Raw genomic sequence first — 21,552 nt, 5'->3', positions numbered from 1 at the left:
CACTGTTTCTCTTTCCCTTTTTTGTTTTGCTTTGCTTTGTTTTTGTTTTTTATTAATCATTCAGCATCTTTTCTCCATGTATCACAGACAGGTCTTAAATTATCCGAGAGTTCCTTTCACTCTAGCCATGGGTGAAGTTTATCAGTCCACATGTTCCTCCTTCTCCAGTGCTTGCAGCACATGCGTGCGCACACTGTGTACTGCTGGTTTTCTGTCACTCTTTGCAAGAAAAGCACGAAAAACTTGAAGTGTACCCAGGAAAAGAAAAATCTAAAAAACAGCCTTAAAGACATCCTGACAGCACGGCAGGAGCAGCGCTATTCGAGCACCAAACCATGAAGTCTCGCTCCTTTCTCTGTGGCGCTGCCTGTTTCCTCTGGTTTACTGGCCTGTGTCTAAAATGTGGACTTTTATTAACTGATCTCAGCAGAGCATAATGAGCTTAAAGCGCTTACCTGCATGTCCTCGGAGGTGCTGGCTAGAGGCAGACATCAGCTTGCAGCACACCATCAACACGTAGGCCAGGAAGACCCAGTGGGACAGCAGCACTGACTTGGCACAGACTTTCATCCTAGAGGGAAAACACAGCTTGAGTCAGTGAGGTCCCGGCAAAGCCAGGCTCCCTGGGAAGCCCCACCTCAGAGCAGCGAAAGGGCCTGGGAGACCCTTGGCTCTTGACTTCTATTCCCCCAAGAAAACCAAAGGCCGATCAAACTTGAATTGGAATTGAACATTAACTCACTCTCCAATAGCCACCTTTTATAACTAAGGGCTTTCCAAGTTGGCAGCACATGTCAGGGAAGTCCATTTCTGAATCTCCAAGGTGTGGTTCAAGTTTCCCTGCTAGAACATGGGGGTTAAATTCTATTTCCTATCATGACATTCTAAAGGTACACACTTAGAACTGGATTCACACAGAAGGTACATGGTTTCTACATCTGAAGGAACTCACAAGACTTTTGCACATGGGGCCCAAGAGCTTTCTGGTGTCACTGGCTGAATAGTTGTAGAAGATGCAACTCATCTTCTAGATGAATGGGGGACAGAAGGGGAGAATAAACTGAACCTTACATGGCTAGACAGGGTCAAAACAGTTACTCTAAGACAATTCAGTTCACAGTGTGGGTGCGTGGTCTATTCAAAAACAAGAGAAATAATTGGCAAATATCAAAGATGAATTATCTTAGCCTTAATGTTCTACCTTTTTTAACATAAGAGAATTACGTACAGCTTGATTAACTTTCTCTTGTTTGTTTCTTAATAAACAGTTTTTTCAGACAAGATCTCACTATGTAATTGAGGCTGGCCTTGAGCTCATGTATATAGCTGAGGCTGGCCTCAAACTCACAACAATCTGCCTGCCTCAGCCTCCCAAGGGCTGGGATTACAGGCATGTGCCACCACACCTGGCATGTATCTTAATAGCCTTTCAGGGCCATAAAAAGGCACTTGGCGTCTGAAATGCTATATTGGGCTCCGCTTGGCACATACCTCCTAGTGCCCATTATCACCATCATGGATCCAAGGAACCCTCATGTTATGTACAAGCTTCCCCTGGTACTCATGGGTGGACATTCAGCAAGCAGCCTAAAACACGGAAATCTCCCTGAAGATTCAAAACGTGCAGGTGCACAAGTCCCTTATGTGAAATGTTATCTGGCCATGGACACGAGCAACCCCCAAAGAAAGAGGGTCGTTTTGGTAAGGTGGATCTTTTTAGTGGAGGGCAATTCTGAGAGTGGGCCACTATGAGCTATCTTCTGACCATACTCCAACCGTGGAAGGAATAAACCCTTCACTCTTGAAGAGGGAGCTTAGCAAAGCATCCACGTCCACTACTGTCCGTCTTCACAGAAGATTCCAGGCACATGTGTAATGGACTTCGTGGGGTATGGGAGTCACCCTCAAGAAAAGACCCGTCCTCTGAGGTATAAAAATTCCCATTCTGCTTACTAAAATGTGATGTGGGGCCAGCAAACCCTTCCCAACCAGCCCACGGCTCCTAACCCCACCCCACCCCCCACTCTGGAACAACTTGTCTTCTCAGAGATGACTTCGAATATCACTACTGAATGTGCTCCATTTTTAAGGGGACCTGGGGAAGGGGGGAAAGGAGAGGGCTGAGGGAAAGGCAGGTAATACAAATTATCAAGGTTCTAATTCCTCAAGATGAATGTAATTATATTATAAAGATGTCAATAGCAAAAAATGTCCATTTTAAAATTTACCCATTCCAATTATTTTTCTGTTTTTGTGCCAGTCTCCTAGTTGCGTCTCTGAAGCCTGAGAGCTTTACAATGCAACAAAAGGAGAAGTTTAAATGCCTAATAAATATGCAAAATAAATAACTAAGGGGCACTTTTTCAGCCCATAAAATTAGCATACATTTTTAAATAGCGATGTCCGTTGGCTGTAGCAACAGAATGAGATATCTCTCCTATAATATGGAAAGTATTTAACTTGATAAAAGTATAAATTTGTAGATAATTTGATAATGTGAGTCAAAGATTTACAATATTCATATCCTTCAATCTAACAAATAGCCTGCAGGATTTAATCCCAAAGAAATAACCAGAAATGCATGGGGAGTTTTGGCTATCGTGTATTACATGAAAAATTACCCCAATGTTTAACGATACAGAACTGGTTAAATGAATCACGACACAGCCAAGAGATGGGCTACTTTTCTGATGTGAAAATGATACTGTAAAAACAAAACCAATTTTTTAAGTTTTTTTCAAAATATATGAACTTAATGCCAACCTGGGCCTGTTTTGCCTTCAGACCTATTCTTCCCTCTTCCCCCTGTGCTGAGGGCTGGCAGAGGGCACCTCCAGGGTGTATTTCCCAGGCCCTCACCTCAGCCAGGTGGAGGAAATGCCTAGGGGCTGGAAGGGGAAGGAAGGAAGAAAGGAAAGGTCTAGGTGTCGCTCTCCACCTTCTCTGTCTCACAGCATGTACAGAGCGGCTGTTTCTTCCCTTCCACTCTAGTTCCTGCAGAAGGTTCCGCTATGGATCCAGCTTCCCCTGAAGCCCCCATCCCTTGGCTCTGCCCAGCACTGCTTCCTTTGTCCTGCCACCCAGGCACGGCGGTGGCTTCCTGCAGCTGCTGACTCAAGGGTGTCTCCATTACTGCTTCCTTGACTTCTCTGGCTCTCCCATCATCTGTGTCCCCAGTTCCCTAAATGCACTTCCTTCTGTTCCATAACTTCAGGATAGTTTCTGCTTTGCTAGTTGGATCAACACAACAAACCCCCGAAATCAAATCTCAAGGGCAGACATTTAAAATCCCAAGGGCTGACCCCTGATCCATCTCCTTATCTCAACAATTCCTGGGAGAGTAGCAACAAGTTCTTTGTCCCTAAAACAAGTATAAAATTCAGCGCAGCTATGCTCCCCAGAGAAATGCCAGGGTGAGGAGGAGGAACTGGGGCAGAAAAGCTGTTCAATAATTCTCTCTCTCCTTGCCTTTTCCCTCACTGAAGAAGCCAAGCACTGCTCTTCAAAGAAGAAAGTTAAATTTAAAAGAATGGCATTTCCCTGAACTCCCAAATAGCCTCAGTTTGAAAAGGCTTCTATTCATGCATAGTGATGCTAAATATTCGATAATTTATCAAGATATTATCTCTAGGTGCCTGTTGAAATTGTTTTACCTTCAGGATTTCATAAGATTTGGTTCCAGTCAAATACAATTATCCCAGGATGTATTTCAGAGTGACTTCAAATTCCCATTTGTAGCTCTGACCAACCATGTCTGCAGCTCCAAATTTTCTTAATTTGTAAGACCTATTTTTAAAAAAACAGGAATCAGTTAGCATTTTAGTGTTGAAATGAAACAGATTTCCAGGGCAAAATAACGGTGTTTACCCTGATGCCTGCACTTTCAAGCAAGTAATGTCCAAACCATTCCACATTAGTAAAGTGTCTTAATATTAGGGGGGAAGCGATGCAGAATTCTAACTAGCCACTTACAAGTCAACACATTATACAACAGTTTCAAAGCAAACATTCTTAAAACAGAAAAGACATTCAAATTTTGATGTAAGACCTGAGACCCTTCAATGTGCATAATTTTACTCTCCCCAATTTATTGATAAATGTATGAAGCAGAAATGGGAGATAATCTAGTCCCAAGAAGTTATGCAATCTGCCAAAAGTCATAGAGTAATGCAAAGGACAGCCTGCAGATCTGAGTTCCTAGATTTGGCTATATTTACCTGAGGTGCTGCTAGATAATCTACAAGGTTGCTTTTCAAAAAATGCTGACCAGAAGGAGAAGACTTCAACAGAATTCATTATGCCAAAATATAAAGAACACTTGTGAATATTTAATTGACACCATACTTTCCCTTACTGCACAGACCTTAAAAGGACATTTATACCTGGTGGTAGCATTTTTAAAGGATTCAGAAGATTCTAAACCAAAAACATTTTAAAAACAAAACAATAGAACCTATAACTATCCCACTTTCAGTGTTTCTAAGTTTAACACATCCTTCCCAGTGGTAGAGAGCAGAGAAAATGCTAGGAAATAATAAATATTAAAGCTTTAAATACAATATAAGAATGATTTTCGAGGTACCTTAAAGAGAAATCAAGAAAGCAATCGCATTGATAGTATCTATTAAAAACAATACCAAACAAAACACCTAGAAATAAATTTAACCAAAGAGGTGAAAGATCTGTACAATGAAAATTACAAAACACTGATGAAAAAACCAGGGGACAGAAAAATTTATAAAGACATCCATGTTCATGGATTGAAAGAGTCAATATTCTTTAAAAAGCAGGAGACATTACGCTACTTGACTTCTACTATAAAGCAGTAGAAACCAGAGCATGGTGCTGGCCTAACTACAGTCATGTAGACTAATGGGACAGAATAGAGATCCTAGAAATAAATTCGTGCATCTACAGTTAGTTAACTTTTCACAAAGGTGCTAAGAACTTGTATTGGAGAAAAGACAACGTTTTCAATAAACACTGCTGGGGAAATTGTATCCGCATGCGAAACAATGAAAGGTAAGTCCTATCACCAGTTACAAAAATCAACTCAAAATGGATGAAAGACTAAAATGTAAGATATGAAACTGCTAGAAGAAAACACAGGAGAAACTGGGCACTGAGACACAAAAATTGGACAATTATTTTTTGGACAAGACTTCAAAGCACACACAAAAAAAGCAAAAATAGATAAATAGGGTTACATCAAATTGAAAAGCTTCTGCACAGCAAAGGAAACAACTACAAACCACACATCAGAGAAAGGTTGACATTCAGAATACATAAGAAGTTGCAAAAACTCCTTAGCAAATAGACAAATAACTGATTAAAAATGGACAATCAATCTAAAAAGACATTTCTCAAAAGATAACATAAAAATGACAAACAGGATACATTAAGAAATGCTCAGCAGCCAGGAGTGGTAGTGCACGCCTGAAACCCCAGCACTTGGAAGTCTGAGCCAGAGGTCTGCCCTGAGTTCGAGGCCAACCTGGGCTACATAGTGAGTTCGAGGCCAGCCTGGACCAGATAGTGAGACTCTGCCTCAAAAACACAAAACAAAACAAAAAGCTCAGCACCACTCACTAATCATTGAGGAAGTGCACATCAAAATCACAAGTAATGGAAATTAAAACCTCACCCAAGTGAGAATGTCTATCATCAAAACGACTGAGACAAGGATATAGAGAAGAGAGAATGCTTATATCCTGCTGGCAGGATGTAACGGTACAGCCATTATGGAAAACAGAATGGAGGTTCCCAAAAAACTGAAAAATAGATCTATCATACAACACAGCAATGCCACTATTGGGTATATGTAGAGCAGTAAATGAAACCAGCAACTGTCCATCAATTGATGAATGGCCCAAAAAAGGGTGTGCTATATACAAATAATGGAATATTATTTAGCCACATAAAAGAAGGAAATCTTTTTACTTGCAGCAACATAGATGGAAATGGAGATCAGTATGCTAAGTAAAATATGCCATGCACAAAAAGACAAATACCATATGATCTCATTCATACATGGAATCTAAAAAAGTAGAGATGACATGTGGTATGATCAAAAACTACAGTGAAAGTTCAACTGTCTTCAAAAATTTATTACAGCCGGGTGTGGTGGTGCACACCTGTGATCCTAGCACTCAGGAGGCTGAGGCAGGAGTGAGTTTGAGGCCAGCCTGGGCTACCCCGTCTCAAAAAGGAAAAAAAAAATTATTACAGTAAATGATACACCGCCATTTTTTCCTCACTTCAAAAACACTTGTCCCATGGTCCTTTCCCACTCTGTGAAGCAGTTCTGGAAGTCCTCTTTCATAAGCGTCTAGTTGTACAGCCTTGATGTCCCGAATAGAATCAAAATATTTACCTTCTGTGGTTATTTTGACTGTGGGGAAGAGCAGAAGTTATACGGGGCTAGATTCATTGAATAAACTGAGTGAGGACACACCATAATGTTTTCAGGAGCTCTCCTTTCCATTGGGTGGTACTTGGCAACAGCACTCACCGTATATTTTTATCAGACCTCATAAAGACACACACTGAAGGGAACGTGCAGAAGTGCTTCAGAAAGCAGCAAGAACAATGGGAAAAGTGTGACTGAAGAAGGGGAAGTATTTTGAGGGGAATTAATGACAACGTGTCTTTTACTTTGAAAATATTTTAAAATTAAACATGCGCTATATATTTTGATCATACCTTGCAGAAATGGAGAGTAGACTAGTGGTTATCGGAAGCTGGGAAGAGACAAAGGGATAGGGAAAAGTTGATCAAAGAATATTAAGTTATATTTACAGAGAAGCAAGAACTTTCAGTGTGCTATAGCACAGTAGGATGACTACAGGTAACAATAATGTAATATAAACTTCAAAAAGCTAGAAGAAAATATTTTGACAGCTTTCACCATGAAGAAATAAAATTTTTGAGGAATTCAATATGGTTTACCTGACCTAAACAATACTATATACATAGATATAGAGTTAGAGATACAGATATAGATAGATATAAATATAGATACAGATATATCAAAAAACAATCTCACTAAACATGTTAATTTTTTTGTTTTTATATATCAGCTAAAAAATAAATTTTTAAAAAATCTTTAAAATGCAGTCTATTTTAGAATCGTGACAAACCCATTACAAAATGCCCCACAAAGCACAACTGAAGTTTTTCTTTTTCAATAACGCAAAGATAATTCCACAAATTGGATTAGAAAAAGTTTCAGGTAATAAGGTTCCAGCCCCGCCCCTCTGTCACTGCAGGGAAGACAGCTCATGCCTGGAATGATTACTTCAGTGAGAGAGAACGGGCTTTGAATAACTGTATAAACATGAATTTCTAGGAGAAAAAAATGACTTGAGAATGTTCATCTACCAGATCCTCCAACTTTATTAAAGCATGTTGGTCCTCATGTCCACCCAAGGGTATGACGTGACCTTCTGCTATTGAAAAGAATTACATACTGTAATTCATCAGACCCAGTCATAATGAACTCTCCGCATACTGGAAACTAAAATGACCTTTCCTGGCTAATATTTATCTTGTTTTCTTCACACAAAAGAAACCACTGGGTATTCTCTTTTCAATTCATTAGAAAACTGATCCATCAGTGAGAAGAAATGCAATACTATAGTTCATTACACCAGAGGAGCCAGGGGTTTAATTTTAGGTGGAATAGTAACTCATTCAGGAATACTTTCCCACAGGGGACCTTACATACATGGAAGGATTAACTCTTTCTTTTCACGTCTAACCTTTGGCGTCTTCAAAACCACCCCTAATGTTGCTCATGGTACCCAAAGCATTAACTGGCAGTCATTTGATTTCTCTCTGTTCATCCCAATTAGGGATGAACAGATCTTTTCTGTCCATCTGCTTTAAAAGTCATTTATTATGAAGAGTTTTCAGAATTCTCAATGATGAAAGACACTAGTCACACCTAGGCTCACAAAAAAAATGCTTTTTTAAAACATTTCTGATCATTCTCAGAATGAACTGAAAAGACACAGCACCGGGATGCGGGCTCTGGTTTTCTTCTGTCACCTGATACGTTGGCATTATGTGCAGAAAGTCACTCTTTTGCTACCAAGGAGCAGAACACCTATTTGTTTCCTGACACCTAGGACCTTTGAGGTTCTCAGGCAAAAGAGACCATTCTTCAGATGTTTAATTTATTTCCAAGTTACACGGGAAGAAATTCTGGCTTCCCTTGATTTCTTATCAAGGAAGAAAAGAGTGGACCTTTCTTTTCTCTTGATCCACCTGCCATCTGTACTAGTGGGTCAATTTCCTAAAGTATTTTTCATTCAGAAAGGTCATTCGCTTGTCAGAGGTAAGTACCCTCGGGACCTCTTCAGATCTTTCTGCTACACACCCCTCTTTGCAAACATGTTAATCTACAAAGCATCATAATCTTTCACTCTAAAAATCAACAGTGATGAGCTAAAGTGTTTCCTTTTAAAATTGGAAGACAGAGTCACCTTGTACCTGGATCTGATCCTGGAGAAAAAATAAGACAAACTCAAATTGAGAGACTTTTTGGAACACCACTGCTGTGCATTCTGGAAAAGTATCAAGGTAATGAAAGACAAGAGAGAGAGAGAGAAAGAGAGAGAGAGAGAGACATAATCAAATGCAATTGTGACCCAGTGTTGGATTTCAGACCTGGAAAAACGAAGCACACAACAATTCTCAGAATGAAATGATATGCACATGGGCACACACAGAGCCATAAAGGGCATGAGAGTGACAATTAACAATGTCTGAGTGTAGCCTGAAGATTAAATTACATTATTGCATTAACATTAAATTTCCTGATTGTGATCATCACACTATAGTTAAAAAAGAAGTTATCCTTCCTATTTAAAAAAAATATGCTCTCTACTGTTTCAGGAAAAAGGGGCAAATGTTAATGAATCCAAGAAAAATAAAGAACAGGAAAAAAAGGAAAGAAGGCAGGCCAAAGTGAAGGAGAGAAAGAAAGGAAGTAGGAACAACTTAACACAAAAGACGTGAGGAGAATGTAACTGGTGAATCAGCATAAGGGGTACGAGGCATTGAAAGTACAGGTAAACAAAGTCCTGTTCTTTCAACTCCCCACGGTCAGAAATTACATCAAGATAAGACATCTCATATTCATATTCACATGAAATGCTTAGCATTATAGATACACTAAAACATCTGAGACCCGATCACCAACCCTAAACAATAAGTGAGATTTTGGATGTTCTGGTTAATTCAACTCTTTAAGAGTTCAACTCTTTAAGCACTCCTCCAAATCTCTATTGGGTAAGGCCTATTTTATTTCAAAAAATATTTACATAGCAACCTGCTATGGACCAAGCATAGCATTTAAAATTTAAAAGTGTTTTAAAATATTCACTCACTTAAAGGTAGGGCTGGTTTCTACCCCCACATGGCATAAAGAGAAAACGGGACTTGTCCAATACCACTCAGCAGGTAAGTAGCTGGGGCAGGATACTAATTCTGGCCATATGACAGCAAGAGGGGCTGGGGATTTAGCTCAGCGGCAAAGCGCCTGCCTGGCAAGCACAAGGTTGTGAGTTCGGTTCCCGGTGCCGGAGAAAAACCAAAAAAAAAAAAAAAAACAAAACAAGACAGCAAGACACTGCATCTAATGCTTTAATTCTAATAAGAATATTTCCAAAAAGTCTGAGTTTCTTTCCATACTTTAGTAAACAGGCTGAAAATAAATCCATCTTTCTTTTCATTGGAAGACACAGGTCATCAACCTGAAGCTAAAAAGTTGTTATCTGTGACTAAATCTGTGTAGACAATTGGACAGAATTAATTAACAGATCTTGGGGTCTACAATGGTTTACATTAATCCCTAAATAAATTTTGCCTCATCTTGTAAAGCTAGTGAAAGATAATGACACAAGTTTCTGATTTGCTGCAGATTAATTAAAGGCTAACGAATGTCACTTTCCAAATTAAGCCCAAACGTGCAACAATTATAAATGTTGTGGCTGCTTAAACCACCAGTTTTCAAACAGGTAGAAAACAAATGTACTTCAGGTCAGAACTCAGAAAGCATTGCAGGAGGAAGATACCAGAGCCACAGGACCTCACACCAAGGCTAAATTATTTCTGTTGATTGCAATGAAAGACTTCAGCACCAAAACAAAAGAAAAAATGAATTTTTTGTCTGTACATCTGCTGATACTCATTTCCTCTACAGTCTAATTCAGAAGCATTTTTGCAGCAATACACCAGATAGAATCTAGCTTAAGAGCAAACAGTCTGCTTGCTCCTCCACCGCACTGCCCTCTCCCAGGAGGTCTCCAGGACAGCTCGCATCACCTCCAGGGTAGGAGGACAGGATCCTGGGCTATTTCTAGACTCAACCCCAGCTCAGCTCTGACCTCCAGGGCTGGAACCTACTAGGGTGGCTTGGTGACTTCCATTCTTGGCCCCTTGGGTTTTGGGGTACAAGATCAGCAATTCCTCCAGCTAATGATGTAATAGGCAGTGCTTTCCAGAGTTTAGAGATGTGCTAAGTCATTTTTCCACACTAATTTCCACTCAGGACAGAAAATGACGGCAGTAATGTTTCATAAAAATGTTTCATAAATATATAACCTTAGTGGGGGGGGGGTGTCAAAAAGTATCATAAGTGGGAGGAGAAGGAAAAAAGGCAGTCCCTCTAAGTTAATGGCTTGGCCAATAACCACTGCACATTTTGAAATGGAACTTGCCTACATAAAACAATCCATCACTTCTCCAGACCAAAATGAGGAAAGATGTTTCCATTTCCAGTTGCTTAAATAACACAATCATACTGAATTGTCCTTGGAAACTCACAAACAGCTTTTCCACCAGAGAATGCACAGCCAGATGTGTATTCTCTCTCTCTACAAATTTACTCTGAAAGAAAACAGGCATTAATGAGCTTCTTACACTGAGGAGTATGCCAGTGAAAACAAACGCACTTAATAGGCTGTCAGTGTCCCAATGTTTGTGTACATGTACTGCAAGCAGAAATACGTGGCTGAAGCCTGCCCTGAGCCATCATTTATAATCATCTCATGATGAATGGAATTACTCTGTCATTTAGAGCATGTTCACTGTCCTATGTTAATGCGGGCATAGTGTTCTGCCAGTAAGCACCATATATATATATTCTCATGGCTTATTTTATTGCTTAAAACCATGGATGAATTTATTACTGAACCATTTTACAACATGCTAAAGCATATTATAAGTAAACCATTAAAGACAGTAACTGTCTATTACAAATTAAAGAATTCTATAAATGAAGCTTTAATTTCATGTGTTATCACTACCATCTGATTGAAATCGGTGGCAGAGAATTCTTTAAGAAGGTTTTTCCAGTCAGAGAGGACTTGAGTAGATGAAGCAGACAGGCTGTGCTTGTGTAAGGCTCACATTATCATTTTGAGAACTGAGAAATTCCTTAAAACCACCCAGAATCTTTAGTTCAGACCAGGGACATATTTCCTTTCTGACTGAGACACAAACAGTGTGTTTTGTTAAGCAAAATGCCAGCCTGCAAAGGACATGAGAAGTACACAAGCAATCACTGTTAAGTGACCAGGCTTTGTGGAGAGCTGGAACAGAAAAAAAAAAAAAATAGAGAAAACAAACCAGCAAGTTACATAAAATAAAATACACTCACCCAATTCGGTGACACCCAGCATGGCTCCACAGCTTGTTGTCCAAGTAAAATATGCCAACTGTGAGCCTGAACAAATGTGACCGGTAGTGGCAATTTAGCCATAAATCTCTCAAGGCCCAATTATCCTTACTGCAGAGGGTTTATTTCTTTTAATTAGGCCAGGTTTTAATTAGAAATTTTCCTCTCATTTCTCATTTTTCAAATAATCAAAACAGCATAGCCAAGGATTTTATTTAATAAATGGCCACCAACGTGATTATGTTGGAGACTAGGTACAAGTTGCCAAGCACTTGAACTTTTATCTGAAAAGTTTTTAAGTGATATAACTTAACTTCTTAAGGAATATTTGTGAGAATAAAATAAGTTGTAATTGCTACCAGTAATAGCACCCTGTAAGGCTTTGTCCTTATCAGCATGGGCAGGGGTTCTTCTGACCAATAACCAGGGTGTGAACCTGCGGGGCGCAGGGAAAGTGGCTTATTTCTGTGCCCCTCCAGCTTCTGGAATAATTATCCCACATGTCATGGAATTTAAGTAAGTTTTGTTAATAAATGAATAAATGTAAGCCTCTAGTTTCACTGTCAAGTGAGTAGTCATTTAACCTGTAGGCTTCCCAAATTCCTCGCCTTAATATGATGTAACCACATTAACAGCCAAGGTGCCTTTGAACTGTGACCCAGAGCATTTTAGGGAGAGTGTGATTCAGCCATATAACACTCTTGGATGTGTACACAGAGTAAATTCAGCCATGGCAGGATTATGTAGCAAGACAAAGCCCGTCGTAGACAATATTAGCCACTTTAATCCATTAGTGGGATAAATGCTTCTTAAAAGCTTAATCTAAACCTTTATTAAATTTTCAGCCCTAAAATTATCTTTTGCTTGACAATGATGCCCTCTTGTGGGCAAAAGAAGGAATCTACTGACAACGCTTAACTGATTTACACTGGATATTTTTATTATGCTTTAATTTTTAATAAATCTATATTCACAAACAGAATGCAAATATTCTTAAATATAATATGTAACTTAAATAACAATATTATAATAAATAGTTATACCAAAAAAGAAAGCTAAATTAAAATATACTAACAGTTTCTAAATGGTAATTATTTCTATGGAATACCACCAATAACAAACGAAAGCTTAGTGGAATTCAGTATTTGTTAGCGCTCTGTTATTTCTAAAACAAAAGCTCATGCTGCACTCCACAAAACTCCTAGGCCAGTGGCGAACCCATGGCATGCGTGTTATTTGTTTTTCTTTTAAGACAAAAGATGTTAATGTATGAGCTATTTTTTTCTAAACTAAAATCTCAGTATGCAGGTTTAATTGCATCGTTGGCACTTTGGGATAAATAAGTGGGTTTTGGATTACAGTCTGGGCACTTGTCTCTGAAAGGTTCGCCATCACTGTCCTAGGCTATTTAAAGATGTCACAACACTCACCCTGAAGGCACTGGAAGCAGACGGGGTTTGCCACTCTGTGGACATGCCGGGGAAATTAACAAGACTGACTCTTGTCTACTCAGAAGTGACCCTCCAGTGAGGAGGACAATCACAACCAAGGAAATTAGCTTGGAGCAACCAAGGAAATTAGCTGAGTGGGCCTTTCAGAATAATGAAAAGAAAGACACGAGCCACATAGACAAGAGGAAGCTCAGCCAGCACCACTGCAATCCAGGAGGGCTTCCTAAAGAGGTGGCCACACAGAAGAGTGAGAGGGAAGACGAGCAGCGATAAGAAGGCTTCTGGTTTTGTTCATTTGTTGAGCTCATCTCTATGTGGTAGGTTTCTTTGGTTTTCATTTGATTTGACTTGGTAAGGAAAGGAGAGGCCATTCAAGGCCACCACAGACCTGGGTGGAAGAAGGAAGGGGGCTTAGCTGCATGGAAGTCACACCCCAGGAGCTGACCCAGTCTTGTATGCGCCACCTCCAGGTCAGTGATTACTTCTTTGTGACTCCTCAAACAAGCATTTGCGATCCAGTCCTCTGCACCGGGACCTATGTTCTGGGCAGAGGAGGCGCAAGGTCCCTGTGTGCTGGAGCTGGCGTTCAACTGCGAGGGGACAGATAGGTGAACAAGCTCAAATGAAGCAATTCTAACCTAAGAGGAGCAGTGCAGAGCAAGAAGCAAATGATGTGAGGGAGCCTGCCTGGGCTTGGAGGGGAAACGGCTACTGCTCGGGTGTCAGGGACAGCCTGGGCCCAAGGCAGGTGATTCTGACATCACGATGAATGATACAAGGAGAACTTCCGGAGGAAGACTGAGAAACAGCTGGCTGTGCTCAGCAGCGCGGAGGCAGCCAGGGCAGCTGCTGGTGAGGTGAGCAAATAGAGGTAAGAGGTGTTGGCCTTGTCAGCCAGCCCTGCGGGCAGATGGCTCCTGAGCCTGAGACCTTGGGCTGGAATGTGCTTGCGAATGTGAAGGTGTAACAGTTTGCAGCAGGAGAGGAGTAGACGAAGGCTCAGCTTTCACAGCCACGGGATGGAGAATCACTCTGGCAAGGGAAGGGGACTTTCACAAAACGGGAGATGACTGAAGCGGTCCAAGCAAGGAACGGGGATGGTTGGGAGCAGGGTGCTGACGGCAGAGCCAAAAGATCCACTAATGTCCCAGAGCAAAAGTAGCACCCAGCACACACCAGGTCCTCCACAACCGTCTGGGAGGCAGTGAGCCCATGCGTAAGCAAAGCCCCACCCCCAGTTTTGCGATGTCTGTTATCTCCTCCTTACTCTCCGGGGCTGGTACCTGTCTCCCAGGTCACACGACAGACAGATGTGTCAATGGCCTCAAGAGAAGGAAAACTGGCCACGCACTGCACTGACAGCTCACACAGCACGTAAAGGTCTCCGCAAGAAGCACAAGGGAACGAGTTTGGCCAGCTGTCTGGAGAGGGTGCCAGAGAAGCCCGGGATCAAAAGGGGAGCCCCTCACGGGGCGAGATGGATCGATGTCTCATGCACCTCCTGAAGGGCTCAACTCGTGAACTGATTCCAAGGCTCAAGGCTCAGGTCTTGGTACCAAGAAGACCTCAGTACCTTTCACCTTGTGGACATTGTACATCATGCAGTTATTTTTTTAATCCTCATTATGACTGGTAGGAATCTCAGAGTCAAACTGATTGTCCATTTTCAGTAAGTGATTAGGACCTTTCACCAGGCATCTCCCACAGTCATCATGTGCTTAGTTACCCTTTCTTCCCTTTATCTCTCGCCTCACTGAAGTCTGAAGCCTTTTCAAATCTGTGTGCATAGAGACAAACAGAAGTACATGAATATACCAGCAAGTTGCCATGGGCGTTAACAGGCCCAAAGTTCAGCTTGTACTTTGATTCTCTTCACTGACTCTCTTTTTCTCTACTCAGCCTCCTTGTCCAACCAAAAGTCAAAAATTCCCCCTTGACATAGTGACCTAAGAGAAAAGTACGATTTCCGAATAACAAAATGAAAAATGTTACCTGGACTATTCAACCCAGGAAGTAACACACAATGGTTTACACAGAGATATCCAGATTGATTTCCTGACAGACAGCACGGCTGACAGGGGTGGGGGTGGGAGGGCAAGGTGGCCCCAAGGGTTTAAGATAAGTTTAAGGTAAATAAGAACACAGGACCCAGGTTCATTGTATGTGGTGCCGGGATGTGAGGGTGGTCAGAGGAGTTCCAGAAGGTCAGACCTCAAGGACACTCGTTCTTATAAAGCTTCAACAAAAGTTAATCTAGGCGAGCAGGAACCAGTAACCAACCACTTCACCAGAAATTATGATCAACAGCAGAATGTGGCTCTCAACAGGAGAAACGATATGTGCAAAGTTCCTGGAGATGGAGGCTAGGGTAAAAAGGGTTGGAAGAACAGGCTGGATAATATTTGAATTTCATTGCCTCTGTTTCATATGACTCTACTATTTTAAGTAAAAGTTAATTTTCATATAACACAGATTACGGCACTCATGGCGGGTACAGGCGTTTCTTCCTTTTCGGAATGTACAGTGAGCTTATTGCCTGGAGGGTGTCGCTGCTAAGTAAAAGAAGCGCTGTTCTTCGCAGCACCCTGTGGCTTAGGGCTCCGAAAGTCTCCTGGAGTGTGTGGTGCCTTTCCTGTGCATGTGAGTTTTGGGAACCTGATCTGGTATTTCTCAGATGCAAAAATGAAGCTGTAATTAGTGAATTCACATGTGACAATGTGGAATGGACATAAAATTCCCTTAGGACTCAGGGTCTAGTTGTACTACACTATAAATGTGAGCTTTTATGTTTTTACAGCCTACGTGACAGGAGCACCCTCACAGACCTTTCTGTGAGCTGGTGACGTCAAACCATAGGTCACTGCTATGTTTTTTCCAAATAAAGAAAACATCCAGGGTATATTACTGCCTCAGTGAGAACGGTAAATTTCCATTAGACTACTTGACAGGCATTTTGTTTATACCATCAAGTATACATATGAAAGTGTAAATGTGTGCCTGAAATTTAATCCTCTCCTCCCTCACTGACAGCCAGAAGTTGAGGGGACTCCATCTATTTTAATGACTCTGCCCTTGAACCAAGAGGTCCTCTGAGTGGGACTTCCTCTATTTTCCAAATATCAGTCCTTAAGCCATCTGGCTGCCCAGCCGCAATTTCCCCCTCTGCTTTCCCAGGCTTTTTCTACTTCCCACTGCTTTTTCTTCCCAGAGGTGGACTCACCCAGCCCCCTTTGCCATCCGGAGTCCACACTGCCTCGCCTGTGCTCTCACCTAAGTGGGTGGATGGCTTCTTTCTATCCTGTTAGAGATTTGGAGCAAACAAACAAAGCCAACTGCTGAAAGGCTTGCTCTGAGGATTAGACGAGATGAGAGGCAGAATGTCACCCCAAGTTAACATCCACGTACTCCTGACCACAATACCAGCTCCTCTGATTCTCATCTCTTGATTTAAACAACATGCAGAAGGATGCGTGGGGCTTCGCAGTTTTCTTCCATCTTCTCCTCCCGCTTAGTTCCCACTCCCCTTCCTGTCCCTACAACTGCCACCTGCTCGGGAATCACTCACTCACCATCCCTTAGTTTAGTCTTGTCATCTCAGCACTGCTCACAATTGTATTTGCACATTCATGTGGGTCTTTCCCACAAAATTCAACTCGGAGGGGCGAAGATCAGGCATCCACCTCAGTGCTGCCTCTGTGTCTCTCACTCCACAGCATATCTAACATGGCACGAGGCAGGTACCAAGCACTCAGCAAATATTTGGTAAAGCAATGAATGGATCACAGAACCTAAATTTAGCCAGGGTATCCCTTCTCCTTTTCCTAATAAATTTGGTTTTTCAAGCACATCTCCTTTCTTGTGGCAATTTCATTTTTCAGAGAATTGAACCCAAGGTCTTCACACCTAGTACCTCAGCTCATCTTGTATTTTTATTTTGAGCCAGAGTCTCTCTAAGCAGCCCAGGCTGAGCTGAAACTTGTCATCCTCCTACCTCAATCTCCCAGAGTGCTGAGATTACAGGCGTGCACCCCCCACACCCAGTTATCATTCGCGTTTTTGAATGCACACTTCAGTTATAATCTTGTCTGCTGGCCTCCCTCTTCTGATACTTCCTGTTGGTGTGCATACACCTTTATACGGTGTGAGGACCAACCATAATCTTACTGAGCATGAGGACACTTGACGTCAAAGCAAAAGCCAGACTTGTTCATTCCGTGACACTATGCATACCATCATCAGCAAACAGATCCGACTTGAGAAAACCCGACAAACCAAGTTAGTGATATCACTTTCCACAGTATGTTCAACCTCATAAGTCATTTCAGACATCATCGATTCTCTCAATCAATGGACATTTCTATAACAGATGAAAGAAACAAAAACAACAACAAAATCTCAGGAGCCAAGGGCAAGAATCCTGAGATAACATCCTCGCACCCTCTCACCTATCTTGAACGTTTCTTCGGGCTAGAAACAACAGTGGTGACTGTATTGGGCAAAGGTTTGGCTTAGCCAACATTTCCTAAGCCTCGCCTGGGAGACAGATGAAGGAGCCAATGGTCACCCATTCACCCCCTCCCTCAACCCCTCCCCCAACTCGAGGAGGCTCAGCACCGGCTCTCAAGCACCTGCCAGAGGCTGTGGTACAGCTCAACAGTACAGTCTAGCAGATGGGAGGCCATGGATTCCATTCCCAGCGCTGCAAAGTCAAGTCAAATGCCAAGCCCAAGAATGAGCTGAACCTCAGGTTCTTGGATTGAATTTGGAGGCACAGGAACTAGCATTTAAAAATGCCATCTCTATATTCATTAACCTGTACTTGAAATTCATTATTTTCTTCCGTTATGAATGTCAGCAACAAACCTGATGGGTATTTCGTAGGTGCAATGATCTGCTCACAACTAGGAATCATAGGTATTTTTAATCTCATCATAGTTTATTGTAAATACCTCAAAATAGATAACCACCAACAACCTCATAATTAACATAGTAAATGGACCCACTTGTAGATCACGTTGATTAATGCATTAACACAGAAGCATACATATTCTGTATCACAAAAAAGTTTTAACATTTTGATCACTACATTCTATATAGTTGATTCTCTTTGGAATCAAACGAATTTTGTGTTACATGTTTTAAAACATTATCCTGAGACAGTATTGGTAGGTTTCACCAAATCTCCATAGAGATGCACGGCACAGAAGAAGTTCATGAATCCTAGAGTTGGTAAAATCCTATCACAGCTGTCTTCTTCCTCTCCCCCTCCCACTCCACCTGGGCTGAACCTGTCACTCATCAGTTCTGCCAGAAGTTTAAAAGTAAACTCACAGACGACAACATGACCTCTGTGTAAGGCATAACCTGGTCACAACAGCACTACGACATAGTTGCAGAATGGTTTTTGAAAGGTTAAAAAAAAACTGTCTTGCATAGAAAGCACCATCATTTCAAGTGCCTCTTGCAGCCACTATCCTATAATGTATTCCAACTTGCAGGTGTAGAAATGGCCTCATTATCCTCCTAGCGGTCCTTCAGAAAGTCCATTTCAAAGCAAGCACCTCGGCAAGTCACCATGCAATCTGAAAGGCAGCGCTATAAATACGCACGGCCGAGAAAACAACAGCAAGCTTGATTCCAGGGCTGTGTTTTCAAGGAGGAAAACGGGAGAAGCACAGGCCAACAGATTGCTCAGGGGATGATTTTAAAATCTACAGAATGACAGTGGTCAGAAATCCAAGAGCAAAAAGTCCCTTGTCATCCTGAAAGAAACAAAAGTTCCCAAGCAGGTAAACATATGTGAAGTTTATGAAATTTATAGCACTAGTATCTAGGCAGCTGCAACAAAGGGCAGGCAATTAAGTGACGTGATCAACATGAACGACGTCTCAGAGAAGGTTCTCCCCACAGCAGAGCCTGAGACGAGGATTCAAGACAGAACTCAAGATTGCGGATGCTCGTGAGTCGTGGCAGCTGGATTCCACCAGGATCTGCCAAAAAGCATAGAAAATGAGTTCCAGAGCCATCCACCAAAGGACAGGAAATAAAGTATTTATTCATCAGCTTCTCAATGCCAAATGTATTTCTCTGCGGGCTTCCCTCCGGCTTTAACTTCTGGGTTAATGAAAGTTAATTTCCAGACTGCCTCTACTGGTCTACCATCGTGAGGAAGGTGGAGAGGGCTTGGTGACTGCCAGACACAGACCCCCAGCTGCTTGAGGTACATCTGAACCTACTCAGAACTGGCCTTTGCAGTTGGTTCAAGTCAGTTGGGAGCTAAGGGATGTGACAGGAGGGACCAGAGGCATCTGCGGTCCACAGGCAAAGGTGCAATATACGCTTTCTTCTTTAGAGTAACTTCCCCTGTACTGACTTTAAAACTCACCAAATAGGGGGCTGGGGATTTAGCTCAGCGGCAAAAGCGCCTGCCTGGCAAGCGCAAGGTTGTGAGTTCGGTTCCCGGTACCGGAGAAAAACCAAAAAAACCAAAAAAACAAAAAACAAAAAAAATAAAAAATAAAAAATAAATAAAACTCACCAAATACATTCAGCCTCACCTATATGCTAGGCACCGGGACACTGTAATGCACTGATCAGTCAAAGACTCTGCCTTCATAGATCCTGTCTTACCAAAAATGAGCATTTCAGATATTGATTTGAGGATGGAAGAGGAGAGGGGAAAGGACGGGAGGGAGAGGAAGACAAGGGGAAGAAAGGGGCAGAAGAGAAAGAGAAGAAGGAAGGGGAGGAGCAGAGAAGATAATTTGGCGGCAGCAGTAAGGACTTGTGTTGAGCTGGAGTCACTAGCATGTGCCACCTCGCACGAGGCGGGCAGAGAGGAACAGTGGTGATAACCAGGGGCTCTGAGTGCTCAGGAGTAAACGTCCTTCGGAAATTGTTTTTAGGAAGCCGTGAGTTCTGTACTAGCTACAAGGTGCTCCCTTCCACCAGGTTTTCAAGTGAACCAAAGTTTGTGTTTCTTTGCTTTTTCTTTTTCTTGCTAAATGATTATCCACAGATCCCTGGACCTGGGATTTCATAGTGTTATCTGGGCTTCAACTAAATTGAAAATTCCAAACTGCCTACAGCTGCAAGGATAAAGCAAAAGTAAACAATAAAGCAATTTCACATCATGGAAGAAAAGGTGTGAGTGGGTCTGACTATGTGAAGTGATGTACAGTTTTATGTACACAGCAGGGCAGATGTAGAAGCAGGACACAGACTGGACGCTCCTCCCAGAAGCAAGTGCATTTTTATCTTGTCCTGAGGTCCTGGGCCATGATACACTGATGGGCAGAAAAGAAAACCACGTATGAGAAGACAGGTGATTCCATCTGTCCCTCCCCAGGTATTATTCCAACCGAAGATCTTACTAGCTGACTCCTGTATTTCCATTATTTGGGGTCTTTAAGCCACGAGGGACAGTGCAAATAACAGCTGCTGCGAGAGTGCTTTTATTTCACTGTGTGCCAACCACTAAGCTGAAAACCTACTGAACACATTCACCCATCTGAATCTTGCAACAGCCTTCTGAGGCAGGGACTTCCTTAGAGAAAAGGCAAACAGAGAGATTAGCCATTGGGAAGAGTTACAAAACTGCTAAGTAGGGACAGTGGGATTCGAACCTGTGAGGGTCCGACTCCAGAGTCCTCCTCTTCACCACAGGCTGTGGGGCTCTGTCAAATCAGCCCTGATTGCAGAGCTCACTTCCCTGGTGACAATCCTGTGAAGTGCAGAAAGCCTGCCTGAAGAGGACTGTGTGTCTTACCCAGATTCCACTGCCTTCTAAACCCCAGCTTCCACAGTAGGTTCTGCCCAGTTTGAAAGGCTTTCAGTACAGTGGCTGCGGCCACAAGGTAGGGGGCAAAACAAGAGAGAGAAGGTTTAACAAAACTGATCTTCCACCAACGCTCAAAGAAATGAATGCTCCCTGTCCAAAGAGAAGGCAGAAGCAAAGATATGTGCCCACTGTCATTCCCAATATAATAGCTTTCTATCGAGCCAGCTTCTTGAAGTCCTCTGCTTCAGAGAATGCCTTGGTCCTCAAATGAAAAATCCTCCAGCTCCTGAGACAAGTGTCAAGAAGGCAAAAGGCCAGAAGGAGCTGAGCCGAGCAGAAAATGAGAAGAACGACAAAGGGGCGATTTTTGTTATGTTCAGAGCAAGAAAAAGCAACCAGAAGACAAGGGGTCTCCCAGCCACGGGGTGCTGCGGTGTTGACTGGTAACACAGCCAGATTACTCATCTTCCACTCCCCGTCTGTGTTCCACCAAGAACAAGATGCTTTCCATAAAGGGAGCAGGGACACCGGGGGAGGGAGCTGAGCTCCAAAATAGATGCCACCAGAGTCACAGCACCTGCCCTCTCTAAGTAAGTCCAAGGCTCCTGGCCTGACGAATTAAACACCTGGCTCCTTGT

General features: G+C 42.2%; 1 protein-coding gene across 3 annotated transcripts in view; it reads right to left on the bottom strand.

Annotated features, from left to right (window-relative positions):
- Fam19a4 (family with sequence similarity 19 (chemokine (C-C motif)-like), member A4) overlaps positions 1-21,552 on the bottom strand; it is a 163,242-nt gene that overhangs the window by 116,969 nt on the left and 24,721 nt on the right. For all 3 annotated transcript variants that reach the window (XM_005383816.2, XM_013513639.1, XM_013513640.1), the window contains exons 2-3: positions 3,654-3,786; positions 456-571 (exon numbers count right to left, since the gene is read on the bottom strand). In XM_005383816.2, the coding sequence (XP_005383873.1) occupies positions 456-570 (115 nt within the window). In that variant the 5' untranslated portion in view covers position 571; positions 3,654-3,786. The remainder of the gene's footprint in view (positions 1-455; positions 572-3,653; positions 3,787-21,552) is intronic.

Source organism: Chinchilla lanigera, unplaced genomic scaffold (assembly GCF_000276665.1).
Source record: "Chinchilla lanigera isolate Chin_1 unplaced genomic scaffold, ChiLan1.0 scaffold00020, whole genome shotgun sequence".
In the NCBI taxonomy this organism is placed as follows: Eukaryota; Metazoa; Chordata; class Mammalia; order Rodentia; family Chinchillidae; genus Chinchilla; species Chinchilla lanigera.
The sequence above is the reverse complement of the archived record's forward strand: the minus strand, read 5'-3'. Positions and strand labels throughout refer to the sequence as shown.